This window comes from Hylobates moloch, unplaced genomic scaffold, assembly GCF_009828535.3.
Source record: "Hylobates moloch isolate HMO894 unplaced genomic scaffold, HMol_V3 SCAFFOLD_3, whole genome shotgun sequence".
NCBI classification, from domain to species: Eukaryota; Metazoa; Chordata; class Mammalia; order Primates; family Hylobatidae; genus Hylobates; species Hylobates moloch.
In genome coordinates this window covers 32,760,168-32,779,372 of record NW_026652278.1, presented here as the reverse complement: position 1 = coordinate 32,779,372, position 19,205 = coordinate 32,760,168, and the positions used below count along the sequence as shown (strand labels likewise).

The following is a 19,205-nucleotide window of genomic DNA, read 5'->3' as shown; positions in this document are numbered from 1 at the left end:
GACACACGCCACCCTGCCCAGCTAATTTCTGTGTATTTAGTAGAGACAGGTTTCACCATTTTGGCCAGGCTGGTCTCAAACTCCTGGCCTCAAGTGATTCACCTCCCTCGGCCTCCCAAAGTGCTAGGATTACAGGCTTGAGCCACCACACCCGGCCAGGTGTTAGGCTTTTAAAAATACTGGAATTGGATCCCTAAAGTGCAAGAAATCCCAAATCAGGAACATATATGGTCTTGTACAACTCTCATACACATTTGTATTTAGATCAGTTTATCTTTCCAAGAAGGACTGTTTAAATATAGATGGAGATATGATGTAGTACAAAACGTGAAAGCCAAGTGAAATTCTGCTAAATATATCTGTTCAGTCCATTTAAGATAGTATAAGTAAAACTGAATCTGTGTATTGTGTACATTTTAGCAGATTCTAGACTCCATGCTATTTCTAAAAATGTGTGCTCTATTTCGTACTAGTGCTTCCATTATGTCAAGAAGGGATGTAGATGATCTGTTGGGTGTTTGATTCTACTGTTCTGTTTGAAAAGAAATCTTACATGTTCTTTTTTTTCAGGTGCCTGAACTCTGTCTGGGCATAAATGAACTCTCCAGTCATCCCCACAACCTTCTGTGGTTGGTACAGCTGGTCCCTAATTGGACGTCACGTGGAAGGTATTGAAAAGTGAGAATTAAGCATTAAGAAATTTTATAATTTTACATTAATGAAATGCCTTGGGTTCTTTATTTCCATTCATCATTCTTTGAATGTTAGATCAGATATGTTTATTTCATATTCAGTTGTGAGAAAAGGCGTTGATAGCCTGATTCTGCCTTATTCTAATTCTTAACTCAGGTCATTATGTAATTTTTTTTTTTTTTTCTTTGAGACAGTCTCACTCTGTCACCCAAGCTGAATATTTTTTATTTTTAATTTTAGTTTATCTGTTACCTTAATATAGATGATATATTCCACAAAAATAAATGAATTAGCTTTTTTTTGCTTTAGTAAAAATAAATTTCATCAGTAAAAAAATAGGTTTTCTGTCAGTAAATCATCAGGGTCCAAGATAAGGCCGTTAAATGATTTATTGAGCTTCAGATAACTCAAGTTTTATGTACAAATATTTTACATGAAAATTTTACTGTTCTATAACAGCTTATATGTTCCTGTACAGACTTCTCTTGAAACATTGCCTGTATTTCCAATTAGAACTAGAGCTCCTCTTGGCTCATTCATTTGCTTTTCAAGCAGTATTAATTAAAATACATTCTAAATACTTTTAACTTCTAATTCTAGGCAACTGAGACAGTGCCTCAGTCTAGTGATTATTTCAAAGCTTTTGGATGAGAAACACGAAGATATTCCTAATGCCAGTAATCTGCAGGTATAAATAAATACATTTTTATTTTTAATAAATGGGAGAGGTAATGAGAGGTGTAAGGAAAATTGATGAACCCTAAGTCAAAGGTCCTGGGGTCAGAGCCCAGCTCTCAAGCTTGATACTGTTCATGTAATCTCTAGCACTTTTAACTAACAAGATCCAGTTTTTTCATCTGTGAAATGGAGATAGTATTGCACCCTCCACCACTTAGGATGGTTGTGGACAATCAGATGTGAATTAATGTATAAAGAAACTACTGGGAAAATCATAATGTGCAATTATATGAATATGATTTCATTTATTGAATTCAGCTTTTCCAAGTTAGCAATTTTATTGCAAGATTAGAAATTGCAAAACCATTGTACATTGATTGCATCTTTAACCTGTTTTAAAATGAGTCTTTTTAGATCATAGAGCTTAAATGTAGTTGCCCTCTAGTACTTGTTCAGTAAGAATATATCATGTATATATGAGGGTGTGGATAAACATGTCCCGCTGTTGCTGGGTACTGGTGGCACACACCTATCGTCCCAGCTACTTGGGGGGCTGAGGCCAGAGGATCCTTTGAATCCGGGAGTTCGAGTCCAACCTAAGCAACATAGGGAGACCCTGTGTTTAATATATATACATGAATTTTTTTAATTAAAAAAAATGTCCAATGGAAGTCCCACTCTGAGAAATTCTGAAGGCTTTTTATAAACATTGATGGCACTAATGGGGCTGCCCTTGGTTGGATTTGAAAACTCACCATAGGCTGGGCGCAGTGGCTCAAGCCTGTAATCCCAGCACTTTAGGAGGCCAGGGCAGGTGGATCACGAGGTCAGGAGATCGAGACCATCCTAGCCAACATGGTGAAACCCCGTCTCTACTAAAAAAAATACAAAAAAATTACCCGGGCATGGTGGCGGGCACCTGTAGTCCCAGCTACTCGGGAGGCTGAGGCAGGAGAATGACATGAACCTGGGAGGCGGAGCTTGCAGTGAGCTGAGATCACACTACTGCACTCCAGCCTGGGCGACAGAGCGAGACTCTGTCTCAAAAAAAAAAAAGCACCATAGAACCTGATCTGGATGTCCCTCTGTTCTTGTTTGATTTGCAGTTTGGTACAAGGTATGCCACCAGGTCCTAGAAATTAAAACAAACAAAGATTTAGATTAGAGACTCTGCCCTTGAAAACATAATCTAATGGTTGAAACAAAATTAACCAACTCTTGTGGGTTAGTGTGGTAAGAACAGTAATCAAAGCATGCACGAGATGCTGTGGGATGGAGAGATTGATGGGCACAACTGGTTTCTGCTTTAGTAGAGTTGGGGTAGATTTGATTCCAGATATATGGGGATCGTGCTGGAGCTACCAGGGTAATTAGCAGATAGTTCTCATTCCTTTCAATGATATTTACTGCCTTCAAAAGAGATCTGGAGATAGGATTTCTACCATTTCTCCTAACTTTTATTGTTCTATTACTTTTTCCTTTTTTGCCCATGTAAAATAGAATAATTAGCTGAGTAATTACATGAATAATTAACCCTCTCACTAACTGATATTCAAGTTACAATTTAGTTGTGATTTTTACTGCAACTTCTTGTAGTTCTTCTCAGAATTCAATGACTTCTAACCACAGAGTCAACTTTGTTGACTTTCAAATAATTTAACAGAGAAAGCATTCCCTGTGACCTCTGTTATAATATCATTTGGTCTCCTAAGCATTTATCCTAAGTTACAAGTACTAAATCTTTAACTTAAAATCCCCTTTTTTTTTTTTTGAGAGACGTAGTATTGCTCTGTCGCCCAGGCTGGAGTGCATGGCACGATCTCGGCTTACTGCAACCTCCACCCCACATATTCAAGTGATTCTCATGCTTCAGGCTCCCGAGTAGCTAGGACTACAGGCATATGCCACCATGCCCAACTAATTTTTGTATTTTTAGTAGAGACGGGGTTTCTCCACGTTGGCCAGGCTGGTCTTGAACTTCTAACCTCAGGTGATTCACCTCCCTCGGCCTCTGAAAGTGCTGGGATTACAGGTGTGAGCCACCGTGCCCGACCACTAAAAATCCCTTTTTAAGCAATTCAGGGGTTTTACATAAAGGGAAAATGGATAATGTTCAAGTGTAAAGAAAGCTATAATAAAGGACAAAATGAAAGAGTAGACACTGGAAAAAACAGCCTAAGAAAGAACAACTGTATTATTTAGCTTTGCTCAATGTCTCCTCTTTCTTTTAATAGGTATCAGTCCTACATCGCTATCTTGTGCAGATGAAGCCTTCTGATTTGTTAAAGAAAATGGTCTTGAAGAAAAAGGCCGAACAACCAGATGGCATTATTGATGACAGTCTTCATTTAGAACTTGAAAAGCAGGTATCCAGTGCTAGAAAGTCTCAAAGAGTACATAGAAGCATAACTGTTATCAGCTTCCTAACCATAGACTGATAATGTAGGCATTTCTGGATTTGGATACTAGATACATTCTAGCAAACATAATTTTAAAGCGAATGATATTTTTAATTTATCACTGTCATGAAATTCTTCCATAAATTTGAGAGTTGAAAATTTAGGTAAAAGGATGATTGTTGGTAATTTGCTTCCAAGAGTATTTTTTGTAGCCCTTTATTAGGGCAGTCGTGAGGTCATGAATCATGGTAAAAAGAATGCACTTGAGTTAGAAATGAGAAAGCCTAGTTTAGATGCTTGGCTTTTACTTACTGACCAGCTGGGTTAACTTGAACATACCCTTTATCCTTCCTGGGCAACTTTCCTAATGTGTAAATTGGAATGACATCTATGCTAGCTAATTCATAGGTGTTAATTTTATTCATTTCTCTAACAGGCATATTACCTGACCTACATTCTTCTTCATTTAGTCGGTGAAGTTAGTTGTTCTCATTCTTTTTCTTCTGGACAACGGGTAGGTAGTGTTTAGTGTTGTTGCTGCTGTTTTTAAATAGGTGTTACTGATGATGGAATGAGTGAGCATGCTTTATATAGGAGAAAACTATATAAAGTTTTCTTAATAAAAAGCTAATTGATTTTGCTATAAGAATTCCCATGTATACCAGAAAGAGGGGCATGATAGTGGTCTTGTAATCATATCATATTGAAAAGAATTGTTGGCCGGGCACCGTGGCTCACGCCTGTAATCCCAGCACTTTGGGAGGCCGAGGTGGGTGGAGGTCAGGATCACTTGAGGTCAGGAGTTCAAGACCAGCCTGGCCAACATGGTGAAACCCCATCTCTACTAAAAATACAAAAAAATTAGCCAGGCATTGTGGCAGGTGTCTGTAATCCCAGCTATTCGGGAGGCTGAGGCAGGAGAATCGCTTGAACCCGGGAGGTGGAGGTTGCAGTGAGCTGAGATTGCACCACTGCACTCCAGCCTGGGCAACAAGAGTGAAACTCCAACTCAAAAAAAAAAGAAAAGAAAAGAAAAGAATTGTCAGCAAATGTTAGTTCTGTTTCTTGGAGTGAAACTTAACCATTATACTTTGGCAGTAGTATAATATATTCATAAGATACCAACATCACCAAATATGAAGTGGTCTGGTGTTGTGCTGGACCCATATTGACTCCAGTAGAAATGGCAGTCAGGTGGCAGCAGGCTACACAGGAGGACTGATACCATCTGTAGAGACCATGCAGTTTACATAGCATTTTCACTTAGCACTCTTTACCTAGGAACCTCCATGTAACCGAGAACAAAGGGCCTGCATCCCAATGGCCTTCCAAGGCATGTGCCGGGGGTTCAGATGTCCTTCATAGCTAAGGAGTGAAACTCTATATTGGCCACTCCCAGATTCTTTGGCTTGGGACTCCAATTACACATTCTTCTTAGACCATAGGTTCATTTTCAGAGTATGCTTAAGTTATTGCTGTCAGCTGCATCTGCCATACAGCCAGCTTTTAGCTCGTTTCTTCCCATTTCTTTGCCATTCCCTTTTTGTTCCTTTAGAAATAACATTTGCCTTCAAAATTAAACTGATAGTAAGGCAGGCTAGTTGAGAAATGCATTTCTAACATTCAGATTTTCATTTTGAATTAATTCTATTCTTCCCATACTCCTGGGGAAAGTTCTTGCTTAATTCCTTTTATTTCATATCTTAACTACTCCAATTCCTGTTTTAAAACTTAGGCCGGACGTGCCGGGCGCCGTGGCTTACCCCTGTAATCCCAGCACTTTGGGAGGGTGCAGTGGGTGGATCACTTGAGGTCAGAAGTTCAAGACCAGCCTGGCCAACATGGTGAAACCCCTATCTCTACAAAAATACAAAAAGCCAGGCGTATTGGTGCATGCATGTAATCCCAGCTACTCAGGAGGCTGAGACAGGAGAATTGCTTGAACCCAGGAGGCAGAGGTTGCAGTGAGGCAAGATCGTGCCATTACACTCCAGCCTGGGCGACAGAGCGAGACTTCATCTCAAAAAAAAAAACAAACAAAAAAAACCTTAGGCTGGACGTGGTGGCTCATGCCTGTAATCCCAGCACTTTGGGAGGCCAAGGCGGGCGGATCACTTGAGGTCAGAAGTTCGAGACCAGCCTGGCCAACATGATGAAACCCTGTCTCTACTAAAAATACAAAAAAAAAAAAATTAGCTGGGCATGGTGGCAGACACCTGTAATCCCAGCTACTCTGGAGGCTGAGGCAGGAGAACTGCCTGAACCCAGGAGGTGGAGGTTGCAGTGAGCTGAGATCACACCACTATACTCCAGCCTGGGCAACAGAGGGAGACTCCACCTCAAAAAAAAAAATAGTATCTCCTAGACATAATAGAAAAGACACAAGACTGATTCTTATGTTTTTATAAATGCTATTGTGTATAAAACTGTGTTTGCGGTTGGGCACAGTGGCTCACGCATGTAATCCCAGCACTTTGGGAGGCCGAGGTGGGTGGATCACATGAGATCAGGAGTTCGAGACCAGCCTGACCAACATGGTGAAACCCTGTCTCCTAAAAATACAAAAATTAGCAGGGCGTGGTGGTGGGCACCTGTAATCCCAGCTACTGGGGAGCCCGAGGCAGGAGAATTGCTTGAACCCGGGAGGCGAAGGTTGCAGTGAGCTGAGATCACACCATTGCACTCCAGCCTGGACAACAGGAGCAGAACTCTGTCTCAAAAAAAAAAGTGTTTGCTTTTCTGATTGGAAGCTAATACAGTCATCTGTCTGTAATGTTCTTACATGGTTTTTATATTTTATACCTTTTTTTTTTTTTGAGACGGAGTCTTGCTCTGTCACCCAGGCTAGAGTGCACTAGCACAATCTTGGCTCACTGCAACCTCTGCCTCCCAGGTTCAAGTGATTCTCCTGCCTTAGCCTCCCAAGTAGCTGAGATCGCAGGTGCCTGCCACCACACCTGGCTAATTTTTGTACTTTTAGTAGAGACGGAGTTTCACCATGTTGATCATGTTGCTCTCGAACTCCTGACCTTGTGATCCGCCCACCTCGGCCCCCCAAAGTGCTGGGATTACAGGCGTGATCCACCATGCCGGCTATAAATTACTTTTTATGATTAAAAAAGTCAGTGACTGGGCATGGTGGCTCATGCCTGTAATCCCAGCACTTTGGGAGGCTGAGTCAGGAGGATCACTTGAGCCCAGGAGTTCAAGAGCAGCCTGGGCAATGCCATCTCTATTTAAAAAAAAAAAAAAAATTAGTGATTATTGTAAAACTTATATAAAGTAAAAACTGAAAGACTCCTACAATCCAGTGCCCTCCTGTAAATTTCTTCACAATTTACTAATATATTACATATAATATACTAGCAATTATTTTAACAAAAATGGAATCATAGTATTAGTATCATTTGCAACTTCCTTTTTTTCCTCTTTAAAAAAAAATTTTTTTTTTTTTTTTTTTTTTTTTTGAGACAGAGTCTTGCTCTGTCACCCAGGCTGAAGTGCAGTGGCACGATCTCAGCTCACTGCAACCTCTGTCTCCTGGGTTCAAGCGATTCTCCTGCCTCAGCCTCCCGAGTAGCTGGGACTACAGACATGCGCCACGACGCTGGCCAATTTTTGTATTTTTAGTAGAGATGGGGTTTCATCATGTTGGCCAGGCTGGTCTTGAACTCCTGACCTCAAGTGAGCCACTGTGCCCGGCCTCCTCTTTAAGACATTAGCACTTGGCTGGGCGCAGTGGCTCACAACTGTAATACTAGCACTTTAGGAGGACAAGGCATGCATATCGCTTGAGCCCAGGAGTTCAAGACCAGCCTAGGCAACATAGCAGAATGCCGCCTTTACAAAAAAAAAAAAATTAACCGGGCATGGTGACACATGCCTGTAGTCCCAGCTGCTTGGGAGGCTGAGGCAGGAGGAACACCTGAGCCTGAGGAGGTCGAGGCTGCCATGCACTGTGGTCATGCCACTGCCCTCCAGCCTGGGTGACAGAGTGAGACCCTGTCTCAAAAAAATATATAAAAAATCAAATATTAGCACTTCTGTCTAATAACTATAGTATTTTGAAGCCTTTATTGATAAACAGTATGTTTTTTGTGATTACACATAGTGTTAATATGAACATGCTTATTCATATATCTTTGCCCACTTCTGCAAGCATAGCTATAAGGTAAATTCCTAGAAGTAGAATTGTTAGATCAAAGTTTATAAATATTTCAAATTTTAATTATTTTAAATAGCTATTATCACATTTTCATCCCAGAAAGTGTTCATTTACATTCTCACCAAGTATATGTGAGAGAACTGCTTAGGTCTATACATTTCTAAAATTTAAGATGCATAATTTTTCAAAGAATTGAGTATGAACCTCTATTAATGAAAGGTTGTCTTGTTCTTATAGAAAAAAAAAAATAGGGCCAGGTGTGGTGGCTCATGCCTGTAATCCAACACTTGGGGAGGCAGAGACAGGAGGATTGCTTGAGCCTAGGAGTTTAAAACCAGCTTAGGCAACATAGCAAGATGCTGTCTCCACAGAAAATCAAAAACAAAAACTAGCTAAGTGTGGTGGCACGTACCTGTAGTCCCAGCTACCCAGAAGACTGAGATGGGAAGATTACTTGAGCCTAAGAGTTCAAAGCTGCAGGGAGCTATGATCCCACCATTGCACTCCAGCCTGGATAACAGGGCAAGACTCTATCTCTTTTTTTTTTTTTTTTTTTTTTTTTTTTTTTTTTTTTTTTTTTTTTTTTTTTTTTTTTTTTGAGATGAAGTCTCACTCTGTCGCTCAGGCTGGAGTGCAGTGGCGCAGTCTCGGCTCACTGCAAGCTCTGCCTCCCGGGTTCATGCCATTCTCCTGCCCCAGCCTCCCGAGTAGCTGGGACTACAGGTACCCGCCACCACGCCTGGCTAATTTTTTTGTATTTTTAGTAGAGACGGGTTTTCACCATGTTAGTGAGGATGGTTTTGATCTCCTGACCTCGTGATCTGCCCGCCTCAGCCTCCCAAAGTGTTGGGATTACAGGCATGAGCCACCGTGCCCGGCCGACCCTATCTCTTAAAAAAAAAAAGTCGCAAACTGATTTGCTATAAGAATTCCCATATATACCAGAAAGAGGGGCATGATAGTGTCTTATAATCATGTCATATTGAAAAGATTATTTGTCAGCAAATGTTAGCTCTGTTTGTTGGAGTGGAACTTAACCATTATACCTTGGCAACAGTATAATATATTCATAAGATACCAACATCACCGAATATCAAATGCGCCAGTATTGTGCTGGCGAGTCGCAGTGGCTCATGCTTGTAATCTCAACACATTGGGAGTCTGAAGTGGGAGGATCACTTGAAGCCAGGCATTTGACACTAGCCTTGGCAACAAAGTGAGACCCTGTCTCCACAAAAAAATTTAAAAATTAAAAAAAAATTGGCGGCCAGGCGTGGTGGCTCACGCTTGTAATCCCAGCACTTTGGGAGGCCGAGGCGGGTGGATCACGAGGTCAGGAGACCGAGACCAGGTGGAACCCCGTCTCTACTAAAAATACAAAAAATTAGCCGGGCGTGGTGGCGGGCGCCTGTAGTCCCAGCTACTCGGGAGGCTGAGGCAGGAGAATGGTGTGAACCCAGGAGGCGGAGCTTGCAGTGAGCCGAGATCCTGCCACTGCACTCCAGCCTGGGTGACAGAGCGAGACTCCATCTCAAAAGCGGTGGCTCACACCTGTAATCCCAGCACTTTGGGAGGCTGAGGCAGGTGGATCACCTGAGGTCGGGAGTTTGAGACTAGCCTGGCCAACGTGGCAAAACCTGTCTCTACTAAAAATATAAAAATTAGCTGGGTGTGGTGGTGCACACTTGTAATCCCAGCTACTCAGGAGGCTGAGGCAGAGAATCACTTGAACCTGGGAGCCAGAGGTTGCAGTGAGCTGAGATCGCACCACTGCACTTCAGCCTAGGTGACAGAGCAAAACTCTGTCTCAAAAAAAAGAACTGGGCATGGTGGTGCATGCCTGTAATCCTAGCTAATCAGGAGGCTGAGACTGGAGGAGCACTTGAGCTGGGGAGTTCAAGGGTGCAGTGGGCTATAATTGTGCCACTGCACTCCAGCCTGGCACCAGAGCCAGACCCCATTTCTTTAAAAAATTTTTTTATTTTTTTTTTAAAAAAAGGCTAGCTGTTTTCTGAATATTTTGTTAGAGAGTGTGTTAAAGGAAGGACTCTTTAAATTTCTGAGTACTATATTACCTAGTTAGAGCTCTGGGGTTAATTTTCATTAATGCGAGTTAATGCATAGCAAAACAACTTTTGTTAGAGTGTATATTTTTTAAACTAGTAATCTTACTGTCATGGAAGCAACTTTCACTGATACAACTACTGTTATGTTGGATAGTTAACATCAGTCATTGCTAACAGGAATAATAGATTTTTAAATGATTTAGTTGTTCTAGCTGCATAATTTCTTCTTTGTTAATTTGTAATGCTTCAGAATTGTTTTCACCCCTTGCATTTGTTTTGCACAGAAACACTTTGTGCTACTCTGTGGGGCTTTGGAAAAGCATGTTAAATGTGATATTAGGGAAGATGCAAGACTTTTTTACAGAACTAAGGTAAGTGTGTTTTTTCTTTTTTTCTTTTTTTTCCCTAATCTTGGTTACGTTAATATTTAAGGATAGAAGCATACAGGCCTATATTCAGAAAAAGAACATATAAGGCTAGGCATGGTGGCTCATGCCTGTAATCCCAATACTTTGGGAGGCTGAGACAGGAGGATTGCTTCAAGCCAGGAGTTCAAGACCAGCCTGGGCAACATAGCAAGACTCTATCTCTACAAAAATTTTGAAAAATAGCCAGGCATGGTGGCATGCACCTATAATTCTGGCTACTTGGGAGGCTGAGGCAGGAGGATCACTGGAGCCTAGGAGTTTGAGGTTGCAGTGAGCTATGAACACACATGGCACTCCAGCCTGGGAGATAGAGTAGGACTCTGTCTCAGAAAAAAAAGAAACATGTAAGATTAGAAATAGGACTTTCTCTTTTAATAGCAGGAATCAGCTCCTGCTAAATTAGTGTAGCTAAATTAAAAGTGAAAGGAAAAAAAATCTCAAAGCAAATACACTTTTCACTTTACTTTGTGTTCTGAAACTCCTGATACCCAAGAAGAAAAATACTTCTAGTACTAATGATACATATTTTTCCCCATTACACAAATTAAAATTTTCATGCTTAAGTTACCATCAAGGATTGAAGCATTATTTAAATAAATATATAAGTTATGAAACAGTGGCTTTGAAATTTTATGATGGTTGAAAAGTTGTTTTATTCATAGAGTACAAATAGATTAGCTGTTACTCTTTGAATGTTTCATTGAAGAATATATTAAAGGAAGGAATCTTCAAATCTTTTTTTTTTTTTTTTTTTTTGAGACGGAGTTTCACTCTTGTTGCCTAGGCTGGAGTGCAGTGGCACAAATTCGACTCACTGCAACCCCCGCCTCCCAGGTTCAGGTAATTCTCCTGCCTCACCCTCCCAAGTAACTGGGATTACAGACACCTGCTACCATGTCCAGCAATTTTCTTTTTTGTATTTTTAGTAGAGACAGGGTTTCACCATGTTGTCCAAGCTAGTCTCAAACTCCTGACCTCGTGATCCGCCTGCCTTGGCATCCCAAAGAGCTGGGATTAGAGGTGTGGGCCACTGCACCTGGCCAGGAGTCTTCAAATCTTTGGGTCATACAACACCTAGTCTGAGCTCTAGGGTGGAAATGATTCAGCACTAAGCTTGCTAAGCTTTTTTTCTTAAAGATTTTATATACTCAAAGACAGTAGAAAAGCCAAATATATGAGTATGGAGTAGGAAAGTAATGTTAGTATTAATAGAATGATTTGACAGTTTTTCCTGAAACATAAAATCAGGCAGTTTTAAAATACTTTTTTCTAAATACAAAAATGAGCCAGGTGTGGTGGTGCGTGCCTGTAGTCCCAGCTACTCAGGAGGCTGAGGAAGGAGAATCCCTTGAACCCAGGAGGCAGAGCTTGCAGTGAGCTGAGATCTCGACACCGCACTCCAGCCTGGGCGACAGAGCAAGACTCTGTCTCAAAAAATAATATAAATAAAATAAAATAAAAATACTTTTTCTAAGGATTTTTTTATTCCAAGATTATCTTTTAGCTTTGGTAATGTAATACAAAGCTGATTCTTTTTGCCTCTTGTCTTTGGATAGTCATTGAATGTGAAGCCTCAGCTTTGTAACTTAATATCTTACATTAATTAGCTGCAAAGGTTAGTCATTTGAACGATACCCATTCGGATTTAGTATATGTATTTATTTTAGTAAATTTAAGTTAAATACAAAAATAAGCAACTAATGAAGTTATCAGATTTCTGATTTTCAGATACATGTAGGGGATAGCTCTTTCCCCAAGAGTAGAACTCTAGTTTCAGAAGCACATTCTTTTGAGCATTCCTTGACCAGAATTGCTGGCCTGTAGAACTTGGTGGTGGCTACTACTGTCAGACATGCTAAAAGGGGACCACCCAAGTTTTGTGTTTCTTAAAGACAGGGGCTTGGCACAGATTGTTGCCAGTGCTTCTACTTAAAGTGGAAAGCGACACAGTGGTCTGTGGAAATTGCTTCAAGGGATGGTCCTGCTGAAATAGGTGAGTTGCCTGCCTCTCCAAAAGCCTCTATTACAGAAAAGTTGGTGATTGTTTTGGAGAAATTTAATTTGCTGAACTGTGGATGAAGAAAAAAGCATAGATTATAATTTACTTTATAAATTTAAAGCTGCTGTAAAATTCCTGACTTGTTTAAAACATTTTTCTCAAGCAGTTATGTTCAATAGCTAATTGAGAATCTCTAGAGTGATAGAGTTTGGTTTTTGTGGTAAAGTTTCAGTTTTGCACAGACACTTGCTACTCCAAATGTAGGAAAATACTAGGTATTTAAAGGGGATTCATAGTACTTGGGCACAAACACGGAGAGGAGTAACAGTGAATTTTGGATCTTCTAATAATGTGGAGAGGGACAAATAAACGTTTTTTTAATGGCCTTGATCCTTTCAAAGGGAAGCTGGGAAGGGAAGGCATGGAACAGCCAAAGCCTTGGGCCCTGTTGACACAGACCACCCTTCAGCTTCTCTATCTGGTTGTTCAAAAGCCAGCAAGTTAAAGTTAAGTTCCTTTGAAGGCAGAGAATGTGTTTTGGGGGATGATCTTTAATAACAGGAAAATTAAATCATAAGCATTCAATAGTTTAGATTATGATGATAAAGGAAAGTCTTATTAATTACTATGATTTGAAATCTCCTTCAAAAGATGAGTAGTTTATTTTCTCTTTGTTGACAGAAATCAAATTGAGTTGTTGAGTGTGGGCCTGTTGCAGCTGTCAGATATTTTGTGTAGTGTTAAGCTGATTGTAGGTGAGGATGTTTTAATCCGATCCCTTTTCCTGTTTTTGATATTTTTAAGGTGAAAGACTTGGTCGCTAGGATACATGGAAAATGGCAGGAAATAATCCAGAACTGTCGGCCTACTCAGGTGTCATTTTGTTATACAATTTCATTTATTCTTAATAGTTTTGCTGAATGGCACTCTTCATACTGTTTGAAATAAAATAGAGTATAACAGTGTACTTGCTTCTAGTTATCTTAAGATAAACTGAAAATGCCAGTATAGTACATGGTTTGTAATTTTTTTAGTTTTTGTTTGCTTTATATTCATTAATTTATTTCCAGAAGTGGTTGAGCCCATTTAAAAATATTACATTGCATCAAATGGAGGTTATTCGATTAAGAGCATTTTTGAGACAGATCTATTGAGATAGAATTCACATACCATAGATTTTACCCACTTAATATGTACAGTGGTTTTTAATACATTGACAGAGTGAAGAACATTGCCACAGTCTAATTTTAGAACATTTTCATCACCCCAAAAAGAAATCCCGTACCCATTAGCAGTCATTCATTCCCCTTTCCTCTACTACCTTGGTTCCCCTCCTGACTCCTCCCAAATCCTAGGCAAACACTAATCTACTTTCTGTCCCTATAGATTTCCCTATTCTGGACATCGGTAAATGAGATATACTATGTAATCTTTTGTAATTGGCTGCTTTCAGTTAATATAATGATAAGTGAATCCATGTTATAGCATGTACGTCCCTTCTATTGCCAAATAATTTTCCACTGTATGGATATGTCACATTTATTTATCTACTTATTAGACATTTGTATTGTTTTCACATTCTGGCTATTACAAATAATATTTCCATGAACATTTGTATGCAAGTTTTTATATGACTATGTGTTCTCAAATGAAACATTTGAAAAGGAAGTCAAATTGCTGGGCCATATGGTAATTCTATGTTAAGTGTTTTAAGAAACTACCAGACTGTTTTCCAAAGTGACTGCATCATTTTGCATTCCCACCAGAATGTCTGAGGTTTCTAATTTCTCCATATTCTCACCAACACTTGTTTTTACTAAAGCCATAGTAGGGAGTAGGGAAGTAGAGTCTCATTGTGGTTTTAGTTTGCATTTCCCTAATGATTAATGGTGTTGAACATCTTCTCATATGCCTATTGGTCATTTGTATAGCTTTTTTGCAGAAATGTCTATTCAGATCCTTTGCCCATTTTTTTCATCCCATACTTCATTTCAAAAAGCCTATTTTTGAATATAGTTATTTGTCTTTTTATTATTGAGTTGTATGTTCTGGATACAAATCCCTTATTAGAGATATAATTTGTAAATATTTTCTTCCATTCTGTGTTGCCTTTCCTTTATTTTTATTTATTATGTATATATCTCACTTTTTTTGATGTTATGTCTAAGGAGTCTTTGCCTAAGAGGGACATTTTTTTTAACACCTGCTAGTAAGTGTGCTAGCCTGCTTGTTTACAGAGTAACTGGCATAGGATTGTCTAAAATGACGCCTCTCAAATTTTAAAGTACATAGGAATCAACTAGGAACTTGGTGAAATATGGATTCTGACTCATAGGTCTGGAGTGAGAACTGAGATATTCTGTACTTCTTTTCTTTTTTTAATTTTTTTTATTTTTGAGACGGAGTCTTGCTCTGTCGCCCAGACTGGAGTGCAGTGGTGCAATCTCGGCTCACTGCAAGCTCCGCCTCCTGGGTTCACACCATTCTCCTGCCTCAGCCTCCTCAGTAGCTGGGATTACAGGCGCCCACCACCACACCCAGCTAATTTTTTTGTATTTTTTAATAGAGACGGGGTTTCACTGTGTTAGCCAGGATGGTCTCGATCTCCTGACCTCGTGATCCGCCCGCCTCGGCCTCCCAGAGTGCTGGGATTACAGGCATGAGCCACCGCGCCCGGCTGATATTCTGTACTTCTAACAAGTTATCAGATTGATGCCAATGCTGCTGCTTCAGGGACTAAACTTTGAGTAGCCAGGGACTAAACTTTGAGTAGCCAGGGCCTAGAAGTTGCTTATATTTTATATCAAAATAATAGGAACACTGAATATTAAGTAGATAAAGCAATCTCTCTATTTTAAGTCTTTGAGAAATCTTATATTTATGTTTTGTTGTTTTTGTATTTGTTTCTAACCTTAATAGATTTTCTTTTAATGCTGGTCGTGTACTGATGTGGTATTAAAACAGAAAACAATTTAATAGCAAAACTATACTAATCAGCTTAACATTATTTAATCTGCTTAACTAAGTCCCTCCATGTGTGCAGTGGTGAGAAAAACATCCTGCACTTATTTTATACTGTTTTTTATTGTTTGACCACTAAATGTGAAATTTGAATCTGATTACCATATATTTTCAGAGAAGTCAATATAAAGATTTTATTACTGGTCTTATCAAAGCCCATTGTCTGATGATTAGTAGTTTTATAAGGATTAATTCATAATGTGATTAAATTTTGCTTTACCCTCTTTTTTCTCCTTCCCTTTTTTAGGGGCAGCTTCATGACTTCTGGGTACCAGATTCTTAATAGGAGTTGCAGCAGCAAAAACATGAACCAAGAGAAATTCAATAAGAGCCTTTCCTAGAGGAGTAGAAAGGATTATTACAGAATCCAATGAATGCCAAGAAAATGTACAGCAAATGTGCCACTTGAATATCTAGTATGAAGCTGGTAATGAAGAAATTGCCATTTCTGAAGCAGATATGAAATATGATCTGCTTAATTGTTAAGGCAACTGACCTTTCAAAAGTGCAGAGTCTTATTAAAAGATGGGAGGGGTAGAAGCAGAATAATAGTCACATGTGTAACCTGCCCCAGTTAACTCCTTTTGTTAAATTATAAGCCAATTATCTTTTTTAGATAGTAATTTTGTCACTTGGATAATCACAGGAAATATATAAGAAAAGAGCTTGGACTAACTTGAGAAGTTGGACATGGAAAGCAAGACCAAGTTCCAGTTGGGTTTAATTTTCCCTCTTGTTTATTTTTGGACACAAAGGGAATGCTTAAAACTGAGTTTAGTAATAAAAAGCATAAATCTCTTCTGTAACTTTTATAAACCACAGAGAGGTTTCAATCCATGCATTTTCCTTCATTACTCAAGATTATAAATCTGTTTTTAAAATACATTTAAACAGTTGAGAAACAAAAGTTTGGTATGTTGTCAGATCCCCTTAAGAGGAAGAGGTTAAGCTGTAAAGTAGTGGCCCTGTTTTGATGCCAGAACATTCATATGCAGTTTGTTCTGGATTTCTTTTAAATGCATGTATTTTAAATACTGGTTAAATCTTAGAATATTGGCTATATCTTAGAATTCTGGCTCTTGGTAACCATATTACAGAAGTCTATATTGTAAAAGCCTAAAGATCTGGACAAGTTTCCAACAACCTTGTTTCCATGAGTGTATAATTTTGGCAGACACCTGAATTCTTTGGGACATTGTGTCTGTGTATGTGTGTGTGTGTGTGTGTGTGTGTGTGTGCGCGCGCGCGCACACGCGCGCGCTCTTGTATCTTGAAGTTGTTGCACTTCAAAACCACAGCTGCTTTAAATTCTTAAACACTGGAAAGCCATCCTTTGGTTTAAATGGTAGAGGGTTAGTGGAAGTGCACATGTTGGTTTTAGCCCAGGGGTAGTAACAAACCCTTACTAGCCAACTAGAAAATTATTTTGTTGACTAGATGACCCTTTTAGGAGGGTTTGTTTCCTGAAAGAATGCCAACTTTTTTTGTTGTTCTTTCAGTATTGGCTTGAGTGACCTGTTCTCCTGAGTGCTCTAGTGTCTCCAGTTGTGGGGGGAAAGATGATGGAGGGGAACAGAAACTGGACTTGATGTTTGCGGTTTGAGAGGCAAGAAAATAAAATAACTTTCTACCTCTAAATTGAGGCTTAGGAGTAAAAAGCATTTTGTCTTAAATTTATCATTTAAAATAGCATCAGTAACTTTTGAGCTCATGTCAATCAAGCATTGGCAGTCAAAGATTTTATAGGGAAGACTAAGTAAATCCAGTTTCCAAGAACCTAAACTGATTTGAGGCTCCAAGAGTCAGACCAACAAAAGTTTTATTCTGTGTTGTTTACTGGTAAGAATATTATCTTGATACTACCTCTCAAGGGTATTGTTACAAAATGCCACTTATGGTTAAAGAGATAGATACAAAGAGTTCTATTTGACAGAAGCTTGAAACTCTGGCATCTATCTGCCCAAGGATGGGGGCTTTCATTCTGTAATTTAATCCTTTGTAGATACATTATTTGCGTGTAATTTTATACGTGTTCATATTTTTCTCATTTTGCATTGTGTAAAGTGTACAAAATCTCAAAGTATAAAATACTGCTTATATTGCTTGTAATTTACAGTGTGTAAATATTTTCTAATTGTGTACATTAATGGGGGGACAAGTGGGTTATTCAGGTTTTTTTTTAATGACCCTTTTGTATTGCAGTTTCAACAGATAACTGCCTATCAAATTTAAAACCACTTTGATACATTTTTATTTAACAGTTCCAATAAGAAAAAAATCTCTATTTTCAATTATATTTCTCCTTTAGAAAAAAATACTTCATGGTCCCTTTAAAATAAATGGCCAGACCTCAGTTTAGGCCCTTGTATTTATGACTCTGGTAGAGGTCTTCAGACTCCAGGTCATAGTCTAGTCAGTATTTGCATTTGGGTTCTCATGAAAATTTTGTGACTCTCTTTTAGCACAAGTAGCCCATGGTTTTTCTGCCAAATCAAGTATTTTACTTCTCCCTTGAGTACCCATGCTTTGTCTCCCTCCTGCTGCTATTGCCCAGTGAATGGGATGGTAGAGAGGGAGAAATGTTCATTGCACAGAGAATGTCAGGCCACTTTGGAGACTTGGCAAACAAAGCTTGCACTGAGTGGTGGTGTGTTTGGCAATATTACTGTGCCAAAAATCACCTTGTCTAATTTTATGGATATGTATGGCAAACTTATTACCCTTCTTGCAAGCTGCACATTAAGGTACTTGTGTTTATGCTTTTGTGTGTAACTGTTTGCCTTTTCTAACTGTTTTTCTTGTTACTGAAAATATAATTCTACTACTTTTATCACATTAAGAGGCTCTCCATGCACAAAATGCATTGATGTAGCCGTAAAGTAACAGCATTTGTACATTTTCTATCTCCTGACGGCAGTGGTGCCTTTGTCACCTTTTGGAAGGTTTGCATTTTGTTTCTGCTTTCAAGCACAAATAGTAGCTTGCTTTCAACTTCACAAAAATCTTCTCAAATGTAAAAGATACAAAATGGCGTGTTATCATCCAGGCTTAGTTGGAGTATTTGCATTTTTATTTTTATAAAAACAAATATAATTGGTGGGGGACTGGCCAGTAATAATGTGTGGCGTCTTTAAGCCAAGGGTAATTTTTAAATTAAAAATGAAAATTTTAAGAGGTAGCCCATCAAACAAGCTACTGAGTTGGAGAATTAGGGGATGACCGTGGTGGTTTGTCGCTAAGGAGGCAACAGTAGGGTCCAGGCGGCTGGGCATGTAGAGCAGTTAGCATGATCTGTGGTTATTCCTTACTCATGAACAGTGTCGGCATACCTCATTATCTGTGCATTTGTTTTTCCTGGGCAGTCCTGTCAGCCAGTTAATCCACCAGCTCTTAGGCAGTAAATACAGATTTTTTTCTTTCCTTTTATTTTTTTAAAGATTTTATACTACATCTTGTTAAAGTCCTATGAATATATGTGTGTGTGTGCTATTAAAACTGCTTTTTCTCAGTTTGAACGTGTGTTTGGTAATATTTGTTTGGGAGTCGGGGAGGCTAAGTTATCTGGAATGCCCTGTTCCCTCAGCCCACCCCAGTCCCCTGGCTTTTAAACATTTCTTCTTGCTTTGGATTGTCCAGTTTTTTAGCTTGATGTCTCCTGTTTCTGGAAAACATAAAGCCATCATTGTACACAGTTCACTTTTATGTAACCCAGTTAATTGCTGTATACTTTGCAATCAGGAATTCAGTAATCTCATT

The 19,205-nt window shown here is 39.2% G+C and overlaps 1 protein-coding gene across 6 annotated transcripts in view; it reads left to right on the top strand.

Annotated features, from left to right (window-relative positions):
- Positions 1 to 18,964, top strand: part of SLF2 (SMC5-SMC6 complex localization factor 2) — a 52,979-nt gene extending 34,015 nt beyond the window's left edge. For 5 of the 6 annotated variants that reach the window (XM_032180119.2, XM_032180130.2, XM_032180147.2 and 2 more), the window contains 7 exons: positions 571 to 668; positions 1,294 to 1,381; positions 3,606 to 3,737; positions 4,207 to 4,284; positions 10,286 to 10,372; positions 13,233 to 13,301; positions 15,697 to 18,964. In XM_032180119.2, the coding sequence (XP_032036010.1) occupies positions 571 to 668; positions 1,294 to 1,381; positions 3,606 to 3,737; positions 4,207 to 4,284; positions 10,286 to 10,372; positions 13,233 to 13,301; positions 15,697 to 15,732 (588 nt within the window). In that variant the 3' untranslated portion in view covers positions 15,733 to 18,964. Of the gene's footprint in view, positions 1 to 570; positions 669 to 1,293; positions 1,382 to 3,605; positions 3,738 to 4,206; positions 4,285 to 10,285; positions 10,373 to 13,232; positions 13,850 to 15,696 lie in introns of those variants that run through there. The other variant, XM_032180109.2, reaches the window with a different exon arrangement.
- Positions 18,965 to 19,205: the final 241 nt, after the last annotated feature.